Raw genomic sequence first — 17,108 nt, 5'->3', positions numbered from 1 at the left:
TTACTTTGAGAGCCCTTGTTAACATCCTCTTTTTTTCAAGCTAGCGGTTCCGGACCCTGTTCTTGGTTTTGTCTTCGCATATGTCCAGAACTCAGAAGGCTTTGGTATCCGGCTTTTGATTAAATGTTTTGATTGTTCTCAAAATCACTCCAGCTCCCCCAAACACCCGCCCACCTACTAGCACCCGCTTCCGCTCTCACTCTCTTTGTGCTCTTTAACCCCTCTTCTTTCTAGTTTAAATTTTGTTTCCTTATCCTTAAAATTTTTGTTTCTTTTAAGTTGTCTGTGTTCCTTTCTTTTTTCTCTCAAAAGTACCAGCATTTAATAAATAAAATATTCTAAGTATACTATTGTCTAGATATATATATTGGCTAAGTGGCTTAATATACAAGCTCGGTTTATTTTGTATTTGTTGTTTATCCTACATATGTGAGAGAGACACCCGTGAGATAATAATCGTTCAAATCACACGTGTGTATATCATGTAAATGAGGTCATGTCAAGCAACTCTGGCAGGGACCTGTTTTTCCACTGCTTATGATGCAAAAGTCACCGAGACAAACGTCATTATAGAAACAAAAATCGCGCTCGCTAATTATACCCTCGATGAATCTTTAGAACTAACACATCACGCCGCACTTTCAGAGTGACGTTTCTTTGCTTTGACGTAATATATTGCACGAGACTTTAGAAAAGATCGAGGTTCCAAAACAAGCGTCTTCAATTTAGCTGCCTCGACTGCAGGACATTTTCAGTAAAATACACGTAAGTACAGTATGTAGGATAAACAGAATACTACATGGCTTGCTGTTTCGTACCAGAGTTTACACTCGTTGCTTTTTGGCTCACGAAGTGTAGCCCGTATGCGATGCTAACTTTTGTCTGTCTGTGCGTGCGTGCGTGCGTGCGTGCGTGCGTATGTATGTATGTATGTATGTATGTATGTATGTCTGTGGTAGAAACTTTAACATTTGAAGACGTCATATTACATTGACGTCACATTATGACGTACGAGGGTTAGACGTCACGCGATGGAATTACTGAAAGTCTCGGTGATTGTTATTTTGAGCGGGCCGAGACTATTTGGCAGTCGTGTCCATGTAAGTAGGCTACATGCAGACAGACAGATCTAGATCTAGTGTCTCGCTTTCTTGCACAGTTTCACCTATGCTCTTTCTGTGTGTGTGTGTGTGTGTGTGTGTGTGTGTGTGCGTGTGTGCGTGCGTGCGTGCGTGTGTGTGTGTGTGTGTGTGTGTGTGTGTGTGTACTGTGTGTGTGTGTGTGACGGAGTGATTGAATTTGTGTTACTGTTTGTCGATTTCTTACGTGAGCCTTGAAGGCTTCGCCTCTTGTTCAAATAGTCAACAGCTCGCTTTCGCTCGCAGTTCAATATTTAAAAAAGCAACTCGTGTAAATCTGGTACGACACAGCAAGCCATATGTAGTATTCTCTATTTATATTTGTTGTCCAAATCGACCCTTATCCAAACTGGAACAATGTGTAAGGAATAATCCCATCCGGAACAATGGGGTCAGGCAGACCAACCTACCTTCCCGCTCGATCCAGAGCAATTGAAGAAATAGCGACTATTCACAACCGGAACACGTCGCTCCCAACCAATATGGTGCGGAACAATTCCCCACCCATGGTGTACTCTACGGTCTCTGGCCCCAGGCGAAGGTATCGTTCACTGCACTGGTCAATACTATCATAATAAAACTTCAAGGTATGTCACTTTGTAGTTTTATTATGATAGTGTTGACCAGTGCAGTGAACGATACCTCCGCCTGTGCTCTGACTCAACTATCAGAGAGCGATTAATTGTTATCTTGCGACTGCGATTGAGATTGCTTTGTGAATCACTGCAGGTAAGGCTAATGCAATTTATCCTACATACGTGAGAGAGACACCCGTGAGATAATAATCGTTCAAATCACACGTGTGTATATCATGTAAATGAGGTCATGTCAAGCAGGGACCTATATCTAATATAGGTCTATGTGTCCAGCAAGTCTGGCAGGGACCTGTTTTTCCACTGCTTTTGATGCCAAAGTCACCAAGACAAACGTCATTATAGAAAAAAAATTGCGCTCGCTATAATTACCTTCGATGAATCTTTAGAACTAACACGTCACGCACCGGCACGGTTGGCCTAGTGGTAAGGCGTCCGCCCCGTGGCGTCTGGCATTATGGAGTGCTAGGACTGGTTGGTCCGGTGTCAGAATAATGTGACTGGGTGAGACATGAAGCCTGTGCTGCGACTTCTGTCTTGTGTGTGGCGCACGGCGTTATATGTCAAAGCAGCACCGCCCTGATATGGCCCCTCGTGGTCGGCTGGGCGTTAAGCAAACAAACAAAGAAACAAACAAACAAGCACGTCACGCCACACTTTCAGAGTGACGTTTCTTTGCTTTGACGTAATAGATTGCACGAGGCTTTAGAAGAGATCGAGGTTCCAAAACAAGCGTCTTAAATTTAGCTGCCTCGACTGCAAGACAGTTTCAGTAAAATACACGTAAGTACAGTATGTAGGATAAACAGAATACTACATGGCTTGCTGTGTCGTACCAGATTTACACTCGTTGCTTTTTCAAATAGTCAACAGCTCGCTTTCGCTCGCAGTTCAATATTTAAAAAAACAACTCGTGTAAATCTGGTACGACACAGCAAGCCATCAGTGTAGTATTCTCAATGAACGTCTTTACAGCAACAACTTACGGTAATGTGCAACTTACTTATTTGCTGATTTTTGCGTGATACGAATTTAAGCAAGTGTAAAATACATGTCTAAATAAACTCACAAGCTCTTGTCCAGCGACTATGGCATTCCGTTTGTCAAATAATTATTTGGATACTTTTTCATGTTTTTTTCACCAGTTTTAGCTAAATAATCATTATTTAGAAGCTCATGTGCTAAATAAGTAATTGTTTATAAACAATGTAAAAAAAATTCTAAATAATTTTTGTTTACGTAAACCATTCATTGTTTACCTAAACAATTCATTGTTTACGTAAATAATTCATTGTTTACCTAAACAACTCATTGTTTACGTAAATAATTCATTGTTTACACAAATAATCACTTATTTCACAAAATAATATTTTTTTGTGTGGATAAAGTCAGCAGTTGCTAAATAAATCATTGTTTACCTATATAATGCATTATTTAGCAGATTCGCCAAATAATGAAAACTGCTTTCCTTAAATTAGGGAAAGCAGTTTTCATTATTTAGGGGAATCAAGAATTGACTTCTAAGCTTCATTTTTTACATTTAGTCAAGTTTTGACTAAATGTTAACTTGACTAAATGTTTTAACGTAGAGGGGGGAATCGAGACGAGGGTGTGGTGTATGTGTGTGTCTGTCTGTCTGTCTGTCTGTCTGTCTGTCTGTCTGTCTGTCTGTGTGTGTGTGTGTAGAGCGATTCAGACTAAACTACTGGACCAATCTTTATGAAATTTTACATGAGAGTTCCTGGGAATGATATCCCCGGATATTTTTTTATTTTTTTCGATAAATGTCTTTGATGACGTCATATCCGGCTTTTTGTAAAAGTTGAGGCGGCACTGTCACACCCTCATTTTTCAATCAAATTGATTGAAATTTTGGCCAAGCAATCTTCGACGAAGGCCGGACTTCGGTATTGCATTTCAGCTTGGTGGCTTAAAAATTAATTAATGACTTTTGTCATTAAAAATCTGAAAATTGTAAAAAAAATATGTTTGTATAAAACGATCCAAATTTACGTTTATCTTATTCTTCATCATTTCCTGATTCCAAAAACATATACATATGTTATATTTGGATTAAAAACAAGCTCTGAAAATTAAAAATATAAAAATTATGATCAAAATTACATTTTCGAAATCAATTTAAAAACACTTTCATCTTATTCCTTGTCGGTTCCTGATTCCAAAAACATATAGATATGATATGTTTGGATTAAAAACACGCTCAGAAAGTTAAAACGAAGAGAGGTACAGAAAAGCGTGCTATCCTTCTCAGCGCAGCTACTACCCCGCTCTTCTTGTCAATTTCACTGCCTTTGCCACGAGCGGTGGACTGACGATGCAACGAGTCTTGCTGAAAAATTGCATTGCGTTCAGTTCATTCTGTGAGTTCGACAGCTTGACTAAATGTTGTATTTTCGCCTTACGCGACTTGTTTTCTTTGTGTATATACTATAATTCAATACCAGGTATCTCCAAACATTATTTATCAGAAAATGTTCGTAAATTTGTTTTATTTTAGACCTTGTATTCAATTATAGTAATCACTGAAAGACATAAAACTTAGTTCAGAAGCGAATCCTAGAAACCCCTAAATAATGGAAAATGTGTTGGCTAAACAATTCATTGTTTACGTAAATAATTCATTGTTCTATTCTATTTATTTATTTATTTTATTTATATAGCGCCTTATCCGAAGTTCAAAGCGCTTTATGCCGTGTGAGATGGAATTTTTTACACAATATATCACGCATTCACATCGACCAGCAAACCTCAAGCCTGTTAGGCGAATGTTCACCTTTCGCGGCCTTTATTCCAAGTCACACGGGTATTTGATGGACATTTTTATCTATGCCTATACAATTTTGCCAGTGAAAGACCCTTTTGTCAATCGTGGGATCTTTAACGTGCACACCCCAATATAGTGTGCACAAAGGGACCTCGGTTTTTCGTCTCATCCGAAAGACTAGCACTTGAACCCACCATCTAGGTTAGGAAAGGGGGGAGAAAATAGCGGCCCGACCCAGGGTCGAACACGCAACCTCTCGATTCCGAGCGCAAGTGCGTTACCACTCGGCCACCCAGTCCGTTGTTGCGACCCATCTCGTCATCGGCGCTTTTTCGGAAATGACCTGCGCTTTGTTGGAATTCCAACAATGGCCGCCATTGTAGGAATTCCAACTTTGCGCTACGCGATTCTAGAAATGTACTGCGCGCATAGTGAGAATTCTGCTCTTTCTTAGAATGCGATGTAAAAATGATACAAGTCATAATGGCCAATGATGATCCTTGTGTTTTAAAGTGATCCATGCTTAGTCTTGAAAAAGCAGATGCATTGTATAACGCACCAAACCAACCGAATTACAAAAAGCAAAAACACTTTTGATAACTTCGGCGGGCTGTAACAACACAGTTCAACGACCCATCCCACTCGACCAAAACGCACCAATTTTACGTAATTTTTAACGTTTCAGATCTTACATTTTACAACAACAAAAACACAACAAGAATGTTCCGATATAACTTTTCACAGGTAACTATCGATTGTAATAATTTTTTACTCAGTCTCTCCGAGTGGGCTCTTGTCACTGCATGGTAATCTAGGCTCATGAAACGTAATGTGGAAGTCTGTGCGCTATATTGATGTGATTGATTGTTGCAAAATGTTGATTCAAATTAAAGATGATTTCAGCCTGTTGTAACAAACTAACACTCTACTCTGAGAAAAAAATCATTGTGTTCAAAATAGATCGAGACAGCAGCAACTATAGCTAGCTTCATGCGCTGAGTGTCACTGAGACCCCAATTCAAGACTTCCCCTGTATAAGACCTTGCTTTTTCATATACCTTATTCATGACCTGTGAAAAGGGTATACTTTTTGTGCCAGTCGAAGGGTTGCCATTTCTAGAACGAGGCAGCTCGTTTCCGGAAATGCGGCGCTTTGTTGGAAATCAAATGAGGTTTCGGGAAATCCCGATTATTCCAACTCTGCCCCGGATTCTTACTTTGCGCCCAACAACACGATCCATCGTTCTCTCCCTTGGAACGGAGGGGGAATAACTCTCTATGAAATTGCGGGTTTCAAGGTGGATGTTTTGCGGCAGGTATGTACTTTACTGTACTCGAATGCTCTTTAAAAGCTGTGACAGCATAATCTGTTTGTCCAGAGTCTGTCAAAACAAGAAGAAGACTCTGTGTACATATAGATCTTATTCACGTTGAGGTTGGTGATGTACAAGTACTGAAATAGTCCCGCTAACCGTTGTTTACTGACAGTGACAGAAAACTGAAGAGCCTCGGCCTCTGCTGAGCTGTGCCTGTGACTGACTCGGACTCTCTCTCTCTCTCTCTGACACATTCACGTACATACACACACACACACACACACACACACACACACACACACACACACACACACACACACCAGGAATGCACACACATGCAGTACACACTTAAGGGGGGGAGGGCCGGGGAAGGCAATGATTTTTCAGAAAATTCTGATACAGCATATAGCAGGTAAACCGCTTATAGGTCTATGGTTAACTCACTCCCTACTGTGCGATTTTTCCTATGCTTTCCACTGTATACTGGCCATTTGTATTAGTTGGTAAAAAAAATCATTACTAAAGAAGTACTCAACACAGATATTTGAAACTTTCAGGGTTTACTGTTGATATGTTGATGCCCTTCAGTGCAAAGTTTCAAGTGTTTTACTTAGAAAATAGCTGATTTAGGTGGGGGGTATAAATAACCCTTTTTCTGGCATCAAAATTACGCTGAACGCAGGGCCATCACTTCAAATTCGCGTGGTTTACTCACTCACTACGAACCACTGCTATCGCAGTGGTCCCATGCACACCACTTCCCCACGAACCACTGCGATAGCAGTGTTTCAGCACGTGGCAGTGTTTCAGCACGTGTCGTACTGGTAGACGCCATTGTTGTTATGCAAATTTGCACAAAGCCAGCGAGTACGAAATCAAACCTTGCGTCATCGTTCTACAGCAGACAGAAGTGAAACTAGCTTGGTAATTTGCAGACGATTGGTTAAACTTGAGAGCCAGCCTCTCTATTTTCGTACAAAAATTGACGTCATTGAGCTAAAAAAAATCCAAAGGGGAAGTGGTGTGCATGGGACCACTGCGATAGCAGTGGTTCGTAGGGAGTGAGTTAGAGAAAGGAAGATCATTTACAAAGAACATGTTCATTTTTTCTTTGAATCTCTCTCTCTCTCTCTCTCTCTCTCTCTCTCTCTCTCTCTCTCTCTCTCTCTCTCTCTCTCTCTCTCTCTCTCTCTCTCTCTCTCTCTCAGTCTCACACACATTTTTTGTAATGCACTGAGTGATAACACTGATTTGAAAATTAAAAAAATTGCAATAACATTATATCTTTTCATTATTGATTGGTTCAGGATCTGCCAGTGAGCACAAACTTCAACAATGCCTCTGCCACGTTATGTAATCCCCCTGAGCATCTTTGGGACAACATTTGGTGGCATTGTACTACTCAAGTAAGTCTTCAGTCAGTCTTGACTTTTTAAAGATCCCCAATAATTGGTCGGTTAAAATGATGACAATATAATATTGCGGACAATAGTCAGACATAATAATATTGCGTTTGTGTGTGGAGGCATGCAAGTGTGTGTGCATGTTTGTGTGTGTGTGTGTGTCACAGTGTGTGTGTGTGTGTGTGTGTCACAGTGTGTGTGTGTGTGTGTGTACAAATGTGTGCATTTGTGTATGTCTTTGTACTTATTTACTCAATTATTTACTGCATCCTGCTTCTATAGTTACCTAGTACATTTAAAGTCAGCACATTTTCTATCATCAATGCAAGTGTGAACAAGTCTGGGAACTCTGATAAAGGTATTTATGGAGATTAATATTTTAACATTTCTTCAAGGCTATACAATCAAAACACAAAAAAACCACTTCAGATGTAAAAAAAACACTTGCATCAGCGATGAATTTGGGCAAAACTTAATGCTTTTTAAATTGTAATACAGATATACTATGCCATTTTGAAGGACTGTTAATTTTCAATGTACAGATACATTTTTAGCTCTTTACACCCGTTACACTGCATGACCCCGATTGTACGTATCACGAGAAAAAACTACAACAATTCCTGAATCAAATGTTCTTTGTTTGTTGTTTAGATTAAAGACGCTGTTATTTTTCCAGGGATTACATGTCAGGGGGTAGATTCTCTGGAAAGGAGAGGATACCTGGAAAGACAGTCATTGTCACGGGTGCCAACACTGGCATAGGCAAAGAAACTGCCAAGGAGCTTGCACGCAGAGGTAAAAACGGATTGCAGTTTGGATCTCACCTAGCAAAAAAAGACAAATTCAACTGTAAAATTTGTGTTATCCGGCAAACAGTAACACAGTGACTAGTACGATATGAGAAACAAAAGGACATAAGTTGTAAATATATTTAACATTTGCAACATGAGTAAGTGAGATACCCCCCGCGGGTTAGGGGGAAGAATTTACCCGATGCTCCCCAGCATGTCGTAAGAGGCGACTAACGGATTCTGTTTCTCCTTTTACCCTTGTTAAGTGTTTCTTGTATAGAATATAGTCCATTTTTGTACAGATTTTAGTCAAGCAGTATGTAAGAAATGTTAAGTCCTTTGTACTGGAAACTTGCATTCTCCCAGTAAGGTTAGGTCATATATTGTACTACGTTGCAAGCCCCTGGAGCAAATTTTTGATTAGTGCTTTTGTGAACAAGAAACAATTGATAAGTGGCTCTATCCCATCTCCCCCCTTTCCCCGTCGCGATATAACCTTCGTGGTTGAAAACGACGTTAAACACCAAATAAAGAAAGAAAGTAAGTGAGATCGAGTTATGCGGATCCAATCTCATGGCACATGTCATGAGAGAGCAACAAGCATTGAAATGAACAAGTCTTCTTCTTCTTCTTCTTCTGCGTTCGTGGGCTGAAACTCCCACGTACACTCGTGTTTTTTTGCGCGAGTGGAATTTTACGTGTATGACCGTTTTTTACCCCGCCATTTAGGCAGCCATACGCCGTTTTCGGAGGAAGCATGCTGGGTATTTTCGTGTTTCTATAACCCACCGAACTCAGACATGGATTACAGGATCTTTTTCGTGCGCACTTGGTCTTGTGCTTGTGTGTACACACGGGGGGTGTTCGGACACCGAGGAGAGTCTGCACACAAAGTTGACTCTGAGAAATAAATCTCTCGCCGAATGTGGGGACGAACTCACGCTGACAGCGGCCAACTGGATACAAATCCAGCGCGCTACCGACTGAGCTACATCACCGCCCGAAATGAACAAGTGACTTTTATCCTCTCATTACCACAAAGTGATCAGTAGTTTTTTTTACAAGCATGATCTGTAAAAGATATGAAAAAAGTTCTGTCGTTTCAGAGACTCATGGAAAGTCGCTTGTACATTTCAATGCTTCGTATTACTTGAACTTGAACTTGCGATGTTTAAGGCCTTAGGCCTGTTCATCGATCCTGTCGAATGGTACTCCAATAACACTTTTTGGTGGCATGCGCGGGCGGTTATTGGTAGCATGTTGGCGAGAATTTCTCTTGTCTGTCTGCCCAGAAATTGTCCAGCCTTCCTTTGAAACTGTTCACTGATGGTGCTGTCACAACTGTTTCTGGCAGACTGTTCCAGTGAGGAATCACCCTTTCTGCGAAGAAGCAGCTCCGAACGTTCAGCCTACAAAATGGTTTATACAACTTGAGGCTGTTTCCTCTAGTGTCTTTGGTTTCGGCCAGCTGGAAATTCGGGTTGCCTGTGTCGTAGATCCCATGCATGTACTTGTAGAGGTCGATCATGTCACCTCGGAGACGCCTGTGTTCGAGACTGGGTAGTTTGAGTATGGCTAGTCGTTCTGGGTAAGTTTTCTCACTGAGAGCCGATATCAGTTTGGTAGCCCTTCTCTGCACGTCCTCTATTTCCTTGCACAGCAGTTTATGCTGTGGTTGCCATACTGAATGTCCATATTCAAGGATTGGCCTGGGAAGACTCTTGTAGAGTTGTACAAACACCTCCCTATCCAGATGCTCAAACGATCTCCTGATGATGCCTATGGTTTTGTTTGCCTTCGCAGTTGCTTGTGCAACATGTCCCTTGAAACTCAGGCGATTGTCTACAAGTACACCAAGGTCTTTTTCCTTGTTGTTACAGTGTTCTAGATGGTCGAACGTGTAGCAAAGACCTGTACGCGTACGTGTAAATATTGCATCACCCGTGACTCACTTTTTTCTCCAAAGTTCTAAATGCATACGTTAATTGTTTTGCTACCACCAAGACTGCAGATCTTGGCAAAGCCGTGCGTGACGTAATAACTAGATTTGATGATGTTACCCGTACACGTCCCCGTACACGTCCTGAAAAGTGCTGATCTTGATCTTGCTATTCTCTCAGGTGCCAGGAGATTAGTTCCGCGTAACTGGCATACAATTGTTGTCATCTTTATCTGGGGAACTAATGCATTCTTTTGTGTCTCACATCAATCATTTATTTTCAATACTTTCTTTTGTTTATTTTTCAAATGCACCCCCAAAATAAATAATTCTGTGAGATTTGTGCATCTATGTTGTTTTGTTACTGCATGATCTTTACATTCTTGGGTTTTTTTTAAACATGAAAGATCAGTTCTTTGAAGTTATCTTCACCCTTTTTTTCTCTCCAAATTCATTTACAGTGGAACCCCCCCCCCCCCCCCCTTTTAAGACCCCACAATTTAAGACTTCCTCCTTTTTAAGTCCTTGCTGTTTCAGTTTTTGTGTTTTTAACCTCTGTAAATTTACCCCCATTTTAAAACTCCCTCCTTTTCAAGACCCAGTTTTCTCAGATTTTTGGAGGTCTTATATGTGGGGTTCCAATGTATCATCTTTGTCATGCATGTATCTTCAGCACATGTGAGTCATTTTTATCTTTTCCACAGGCGGCCGTGTGATTCTGGCTTGTCGGGATTTAGACAGAGCTGAACAAGCTAGGGCAGAAATTGTGCTGGAAACGGCCAATCGAAATGTTGTCGTCAAGAAGCTTGATCTGGCTTCAATGGGATCAATACGGGCCTTTGCAAAAGACATTAATGCAAGTAAGTTGTTGCTTCACATTTTGAGATGACGTTGTTTGGGAGCTTGCTTAGATTCCAGTGAGGAACATCTGACATGTCGGCGAGCCTAGAAGATCAGCACCCTAGTGCTCTCACTTTTCCATTCCTGCTAACAAGAACAAAAAGCCATCCCAACTCAACCATTCATATCATGACACTCCAGGTAGAAAGTTGGTGGGAAGGAAGAATGAAGGATAGACCTGTCATTTCTATTAGACATCTTGATGACTATACAGAAAATGAAGATGTAATTGTAAATAAATTTCAAACTGAACTGGTTCATGCATGGGTGAAAGAGAAAATGCAATATAAAAATCACTGTAAACTGAAGGGATTAATGCATGGGTTGAAAAGCTGCCTTAAAATGTTGAGATTGTAGGTGTAATTTTTGTTATATTCTATACTGTCTCACAGCGGAACCTCATGTCGACATCTTGATCAACAATGCCGGCATCATGAGGTGCCCTAAGATGCTGACAGAAGATGGATTCGAGATGCAGCTTGGAGTCAACCACATGGGTAATTCAGATCGCTTAGACTGTTTGGTTTTGGTTTTGGTATATATCTTATTGTCCTTAGGGAATTCCCTCAAGCAATATAATCGCGCGACCATTTTTATTTTTTGTTGCAGAAGTTATTTAACTCATGAGATGAAATTTGTCCTGTATGTTTTCTCCTGATCTCTCGAAATTTGTCCTGTCCTTTTTCTCCTTCTGATCTCTCTCAGACTCTTCACCTGAACCGTGCAGGAATGATGTGTGTGTCTGTGTGCATGCAAGTGTGTGCCTGCGTGCATGTGTGCGGACATCTGTGTCTGTGTACGTGTACATCATTATTTCATGTAAGAATGTAAGTGTATGTCAATCAATCAATCAACATGAGGCTTATATCGCGCGTATTCCGTGGGTACAGTTCTAAGCGCAGGGTTTTATTTTAATTTTTTTATTTTATGCAGTTTATATCGCGCACATATTCAAGGCGCAGGGATTTATTTATGCCGTGTGAGCTGGAATTTTTTTACACAATACATCACGCATTCACATCGGCCAGCAGATCGCAGCCATTTCGGCGCATATCCTACTTTTCACGGCCTATTATTCCAAGTCATAGGGGTATTTTGGTGGACATTTTTATCTATGCCTATACAATTTGGCCAGGAAAGACACTTTTGTCAATCGTAGGATCTTTAACGTGCACACCCCAATGAAGTGTACACGAAGGGACCTTGGTTTTTCGTCTCATCTGAAAGACTAGCACTTGAACCCACCACCTAGGTTAGGAAAGGGGGGAGAATATTGCTAACGCCCTGACCCAGGGTCGAACTCGCAACCTCTCGCTTCCGAGCGCAAGTGCGTTACCACTCGGCCACCCAGTCCACTATGTATGTATGTATGTATGTATGTATATAGATTTGTTCTAACGCAACAGTCCCACAGACACTAAATCAAGTTTTCTGTCTTGCAGGTCATTTTCTGTTGACCAACCTGTTGCTGGACAAGATCCAGGCATCCAAACCCAGCCGCATTGTCAACGTTTCCAGCCTGGCGCATGTACGAGGCAAGATCAACTTTGACGACTTAAACAGCTCTAAATCCTATGACCCAGGAGAAGCATATGCACAGAGCAAACTTGCCAACGTTCTTTTTACACAGGAGCTAGCAAACAAACTGGAGGGTATGTTTTCAGCTTCGGGTTTTTGTCCTTGTTTTTTCTTCAAGGTTTTAGTGATAATCAAGCTTGTGTTCTTTGTTGTGATTTTGGATAGCTAGCCATAATTTTTTTAATGTGTTTGTGCAAACACTTTTTTTTCTATAAGATTTTGAGTCTGGATTTATTTTCATTGACTTTTTGTGTGAATCAAACATAAGGCTTGATCTAAAGAGATCTAGTAGTGAAGTCAGATTATGTTGCCATATCCAACAAGGCCCAAGGTGACTGAAGAGTCTTCACTTTTGTCAGTGCTTTGAATGCAGATCGCAAACTTAATTAGCATATTCCCGGTATCATTCCTGCCCTGACCACCAAAAGATGGTGTGTTTTTTGTTCGCCACGAAAAACAGATTTTGCAAAAACATAGATGAGACATGAATCAATAAACAGATAGACTGCTTACTTTCCGAAATTCAGAATCCAAAAAACAAGAATGGTAGGTTATGGGAACATTTAATTTATGACAAAACAAAACGTCACATTTACGTACTGAATTTATTCGCTTCAGAAAAATCATGTACAGTCAAACCTGTCCAGAACAACAACCCAAGTGACCAACTGAAAGTGGTCGTTATAAACAGGTTTTATAGCAATGGAAAGGTGGGGTATATTTTATACACCAAAAAAATTGTCACGGTTCTTTTTGAGTGGTCCTAATGGGCAGGTGGTCGTTATGGAGAGAAATTGTTGCCAATGCAGGTTGGACTGTGTTATCATAATTATCATTCTCTTCACCGCGGGAAAATAGCTCAGTCGGTAGCGGCGCTGGCTTGAAAACCAGTTGTCGCTATCGGCGTGGGTTCGATCCCTACGTTCGGCGAGGGATTTATTTCCCAGAGTCAACTTTGTGCAGACTCTCCTCGGTGTCAGAACACCCCCGTGTGCACGCCTGCGCACGATAAAGAACCCAAGTTCACAGGGAAAGTCTCAGGGCTTGGAAACATGAATAAACGCATGCAGGGAAGAAAAGAAAAGGGTAGCGTCGTATAATGTATGGCAGCTCGCTTTCCCCAGGGAGAAAGCAGCCCGAATTTCCATGAGGGTAACCTCACAGGACTATATGAATCTTATCCTTATCCTTACCTTGTTCCGACAGGCACAGGAGTGACAGCCAACTCTCTCCACCCAGGAATCGTCAGTACAGAACTGGCACGCCACATGTCTATCAGCAAGTCCTACATATCCAGTTTCCTCTTGACACCAGTACGGTGGCTTATCCTCAAGTCGCCTGTTCAGGGGGCACAGACCACCCTGTGTTGTGCTCTCGCTTCGGAACTAGAGGGGGTCACTGGGAAATATTTCAGGTGAGCAGTACTAAAAAGTGAGAGCTATTATTCTTATGGTATGTTGCTGTCATTGCTTTTTTTTTCCCACCTGTTTTAGGGATGTTTTTTGTGATTTCTATTGCTGTATGCAGTTTATGGTCACTTAATGTTGGCACAACAAGCTCATTGCCTTGAACTTTTTAATGAGTTTGTCAGGTTTGTTTATTGGATGTTGCACATATCTCTAATTCTGTCTTACTCTTTCTGTCTTTCTTCCTTTCTTGTGTGCATGCAAGTGTATGTGTGTTTGAGCGTGTGTGTGTGTGTGTTTGAGCATGTGTGTGTGTTTGAGCATGTGTGTGTGTGTGTGTGAGAGAGAGAGAGCATGCACCTTACAAAAGTTGAAAATTTAACAAAATGGCTAAAGAGTCACTGATTGAGTTGAATCGTAGATAGTCAAGTTTTCAATTCTGTCTAGATATTTCTGGCTTTCCATGTTTCAGTGACTGTAAGGAGAAAGAAGTGGCGGAGCAAGGAAAAGATGATGAAGCAGCCAAGCGATTATGGGCCATCAGTGAAAAGTGGACAAGGCTTTCTTGATGTTTACTCTGCTTATTCTTTTCTTCTATTAATTATGTGTAAATAAATCAAAAGTAAAAAACACAAAAAGAGTGTTGCTTCGTTTACTTTGTATAGAAAAAGAAACGACGGCAATGATAAAAAAAAAAAGTTACAAATCAGTTACGTAATAGCACTGGAGAGTAATTGGTATAAAAGCAAGACATTGAAAACTGCTGTTTGTACAATAGTAGCAAAATTAACAAGTAATAGAAAAACTGAACACAAGTTTCAAGCAGTGCACCATTCATTTGGATTAATTAACCACATAACCTAAACTTAGCAAAAACATGATTGCAACAACTACACAAGATAGCTAAACAAAACAACCTGTTCTGGATAGATAATTGATTTGGCTTTCTCGCATGTCACAGTAGCCAAGTTGTACCTTACTTGAACTTTTGTAGATTTGTTATTTGCTACCTTACATTTTTGTAAGGTCGATTTTGCACCCTTATTTGAGCGGCGGCCACTCAATTGACCCCCGGAAAAGAAATCTTTATCTGAAAAGTGTGCCAGATACCCAAGTAAAGTGACTTTGATGGCATGTAAAGTTTGAATGAAATGACACAAAAATGTGGTTAATTTGTTGGGGTACAAATTTTGTCTCAATAAATTAGCAATAATGTGTAACAAATAAACGGTAAAAAGATAAATTCAATATGGGGAGGGGAAAGTTGGTAGGGTACAATCAGCATCAACATAATGGCACTTGAACAAAATCTACTGACTGTTTCTTTTCCATCCCATCTTTTGCAGGTAGCCCATATTCTCTCACACCTAAGAAAATTTATCACAAGAACAAATTCCAATTTGGAATTAAAGTTAACACTGAAAAAAATGGAGAAAAACTGGAAAGCTAAGTGGTTTGTTTGATCAACTTCTTGTCTGAAATGGACAGGAAAATAAATCTTTATCTTTTGCTTTACATAACAATCCACGTATCTGATATTTTATTAAACAATAAATGTTTTTAGGAACAAATTTATATGTTTCCAATCAAATACACTGTGATTCTCGCTGTTAGAAAAATATACATATTTCAAAACAAAAACACATTCTCTCTCTTTCTCTCCCATCACAACAAAAAGTATTCAAATGTTTGTTTGTTTGTTTAACGCCCAGCCGACCACGAAGGGCCATATCAGGGCGGTGCTGCTTTGACATATAACGTGCGCCACACACAAGACAGAAGTCGCAGCACAGGCTTCATGTCTCACCCAGTCACATTATTCTGACACCGGACCAACCAGTCCTAGCACTAACCCCATAATGCCAGACGCCAGGCGGAGCAGCCACTAGATTGCCAATTTTAAAGTCTTAGGTATGACCCGGCCGGGGTTCGAACCCACGCCCTCCCGATCACGGGGCGGACGCCTTACCACTAGGCCAACCGTGCCGGTCGTATTCAAATGTCAGCAGTGGCATTTTGAGCATGTGCAGGTCCAGAAAACAAATAGGTTTAACGTAGTTATCTTTTATGCAGTTGTGTAAAAATATTCTCTCTCTCTCTCTCTCTCTCTCTCTCTCTATTCACTTGCTACTTTAATGAAAATGTCGCTGGCTGCAAATCTGCTGAAAGAGGTGAGCCCAAAACCAGGTCAAAAGTCTTCATTTGCTTCATCAGAGTCAATCTGAGTGGCTTGCCTGCCTTCACCAGCGTAATATTCATCTGCTGGACATCATACACAATGTCCAGTGAGCTGCCCATGTAGTCCAGTCCCCGCACGGCCACAGCGGTCAGGGAAGGAGGGAGCTGGGGGTTGAGGTCCAGGTGGTCATCGTTCAGGTCCACACCCACGTAGCCGAACAGCAGGGACTGCAGGTAACCCCCCATACCTGTGTGGAAGTTGTACGCCCCACCGCCATCCGCAATCTCTGACCACACCTGCAGAATAAAGCCTTGTTATTGTACAAATCATTGTCTGGTAACAGGCCCTGTATTGCCGTTAGCATTTTTGTTTGACCGCTGATGTAGAACATGCATGTTAGCTTGTTCAGGTAGATCACATTCCATTTCTGCATAAAAAACAACAACTCCAAAAACAAAGAGACTGCCAACGTTCCAAAATTCAGAATCAAAAAACAAGAAAGGTAGGTTGTTGGAACGTTTGTTATTGACAAAACAATACATTCACAAATATATCGACCCAATGGTCTTTTAAGTGCACAGACAAACAATTAATATCGAAAACTTATCTGGCTGATTTTTTCTTCCGCCTGCCACGAAGCCGCAAGAGAATAATTTGTTTTGTCAATAAAAAACGTCACAACAACCTACCTTTCTTGGGTTTTTTTATTCTAAAAACAACAACATTTACCTGACTTGCAGTAGTTCATCAAGAATTTCTGACCAAAATGTAAAATGTATTGTCTCTACTTTCAACCAATACTTCCAAAGTGATGACAAGATCAGGCTTCTCAACATTCCAATTTCCCTCATGAAAGCACACATTGTCAGAACATGATCATCTGATGGTAACAACCTCTAATAACCACAAGTAAGATTGCCAACCTTGAAGGGTTCTTGAATATTCCATGTTCCCTTGTAGAAAGCTTCCTCGGCCTTGTCTCTGCGACCCAGACGTAACCAGCCAATGGCAAAGACTGACCACGTCATGGCTGGTCCTCCTGGGGTGACCTGTGGGCAAAACGTTGCAAGGTGCACACA

At 40.9% G+C, this 17,108-nt stretch overlaps 2 protein-coding genes across 3 annotated transcripts in view; one reads left to right on the top strand and one right to left on the bottom strand.

Annotated features, from left to right (window-relative positions):
* The first annotated feature begins 5,749 nt into the window (after window positions 1-5,749).
* LOC138953824 (retinol dehydrogenase 13-like) lies at window positions 5,750-14,558 on the top strand. Its single transcript, XM_070325768.1, has 8 exons — window positions 5,750-5,833; window positions 7,141-7,239; window positions 7,913-8,031; window positions 10,671-10,826; window positions 11,259-11,363; window positions 12,309-12,518; window positions 13,651-13,858; window positions 14,323-14,558. Exons 2-8 carry the CDS (start codon window positions 7,169-7,171, stop codon window positions 14,417-14,419), a joined length of 966 nt encoding a protein of 321 aa, XP_070181869.1. The 5' UTR covers window positions 5,750-5,833; window positions 7,141-7,168; the 3' UTR covers window positions 14,420-14,558.
* LOC138953823 (uncharacterized) overlaps window positions 14,489-17,108 on the bottom strand; it is a 26,214-nt gene continuing 23,594 nt past the window's right edge. For both annotated transcript variants that reach the window (XM_070325767.1, XM_070325766.1), the window contains exons 12-13: window positions 16,953-17,078; window positions 14,489-16,325 (exon numbers count right to left, since the gene is read on the bottom strand). In XM_070325767.1, the coding sequence (XP_070181868.1) occupies window positions 15,978-16,325; window positions 16,953-17,078 (474 nt within the window). In that variant the 3' untranslated portion in view covers window positions 14,489-15,977. The remainder of the gene's footprint in view (window positions 16,326-16,952; window positions 17,079-17,108) is intronic.

This window comes from Littorina saxatilis, linkage group LG17 (assembly GCF_037325665.1).
Source record: "Littorina saxatilis isolate snail1 linkage group LG17, US_GU_Lsax_2.0, whole genome shotgun sequence".
Classification (NCBI taxonomy): Eukaryota; Metazoa; Mollusca; class Gastropoda; order Littorinimorpha; family Littorinidae; genus Littorina; species Littorina saxatilis.
Note: the sequence above shows the minus strand (reverse complement) of the source record. Positions and strands in the feature narration are given on the sequence as shown.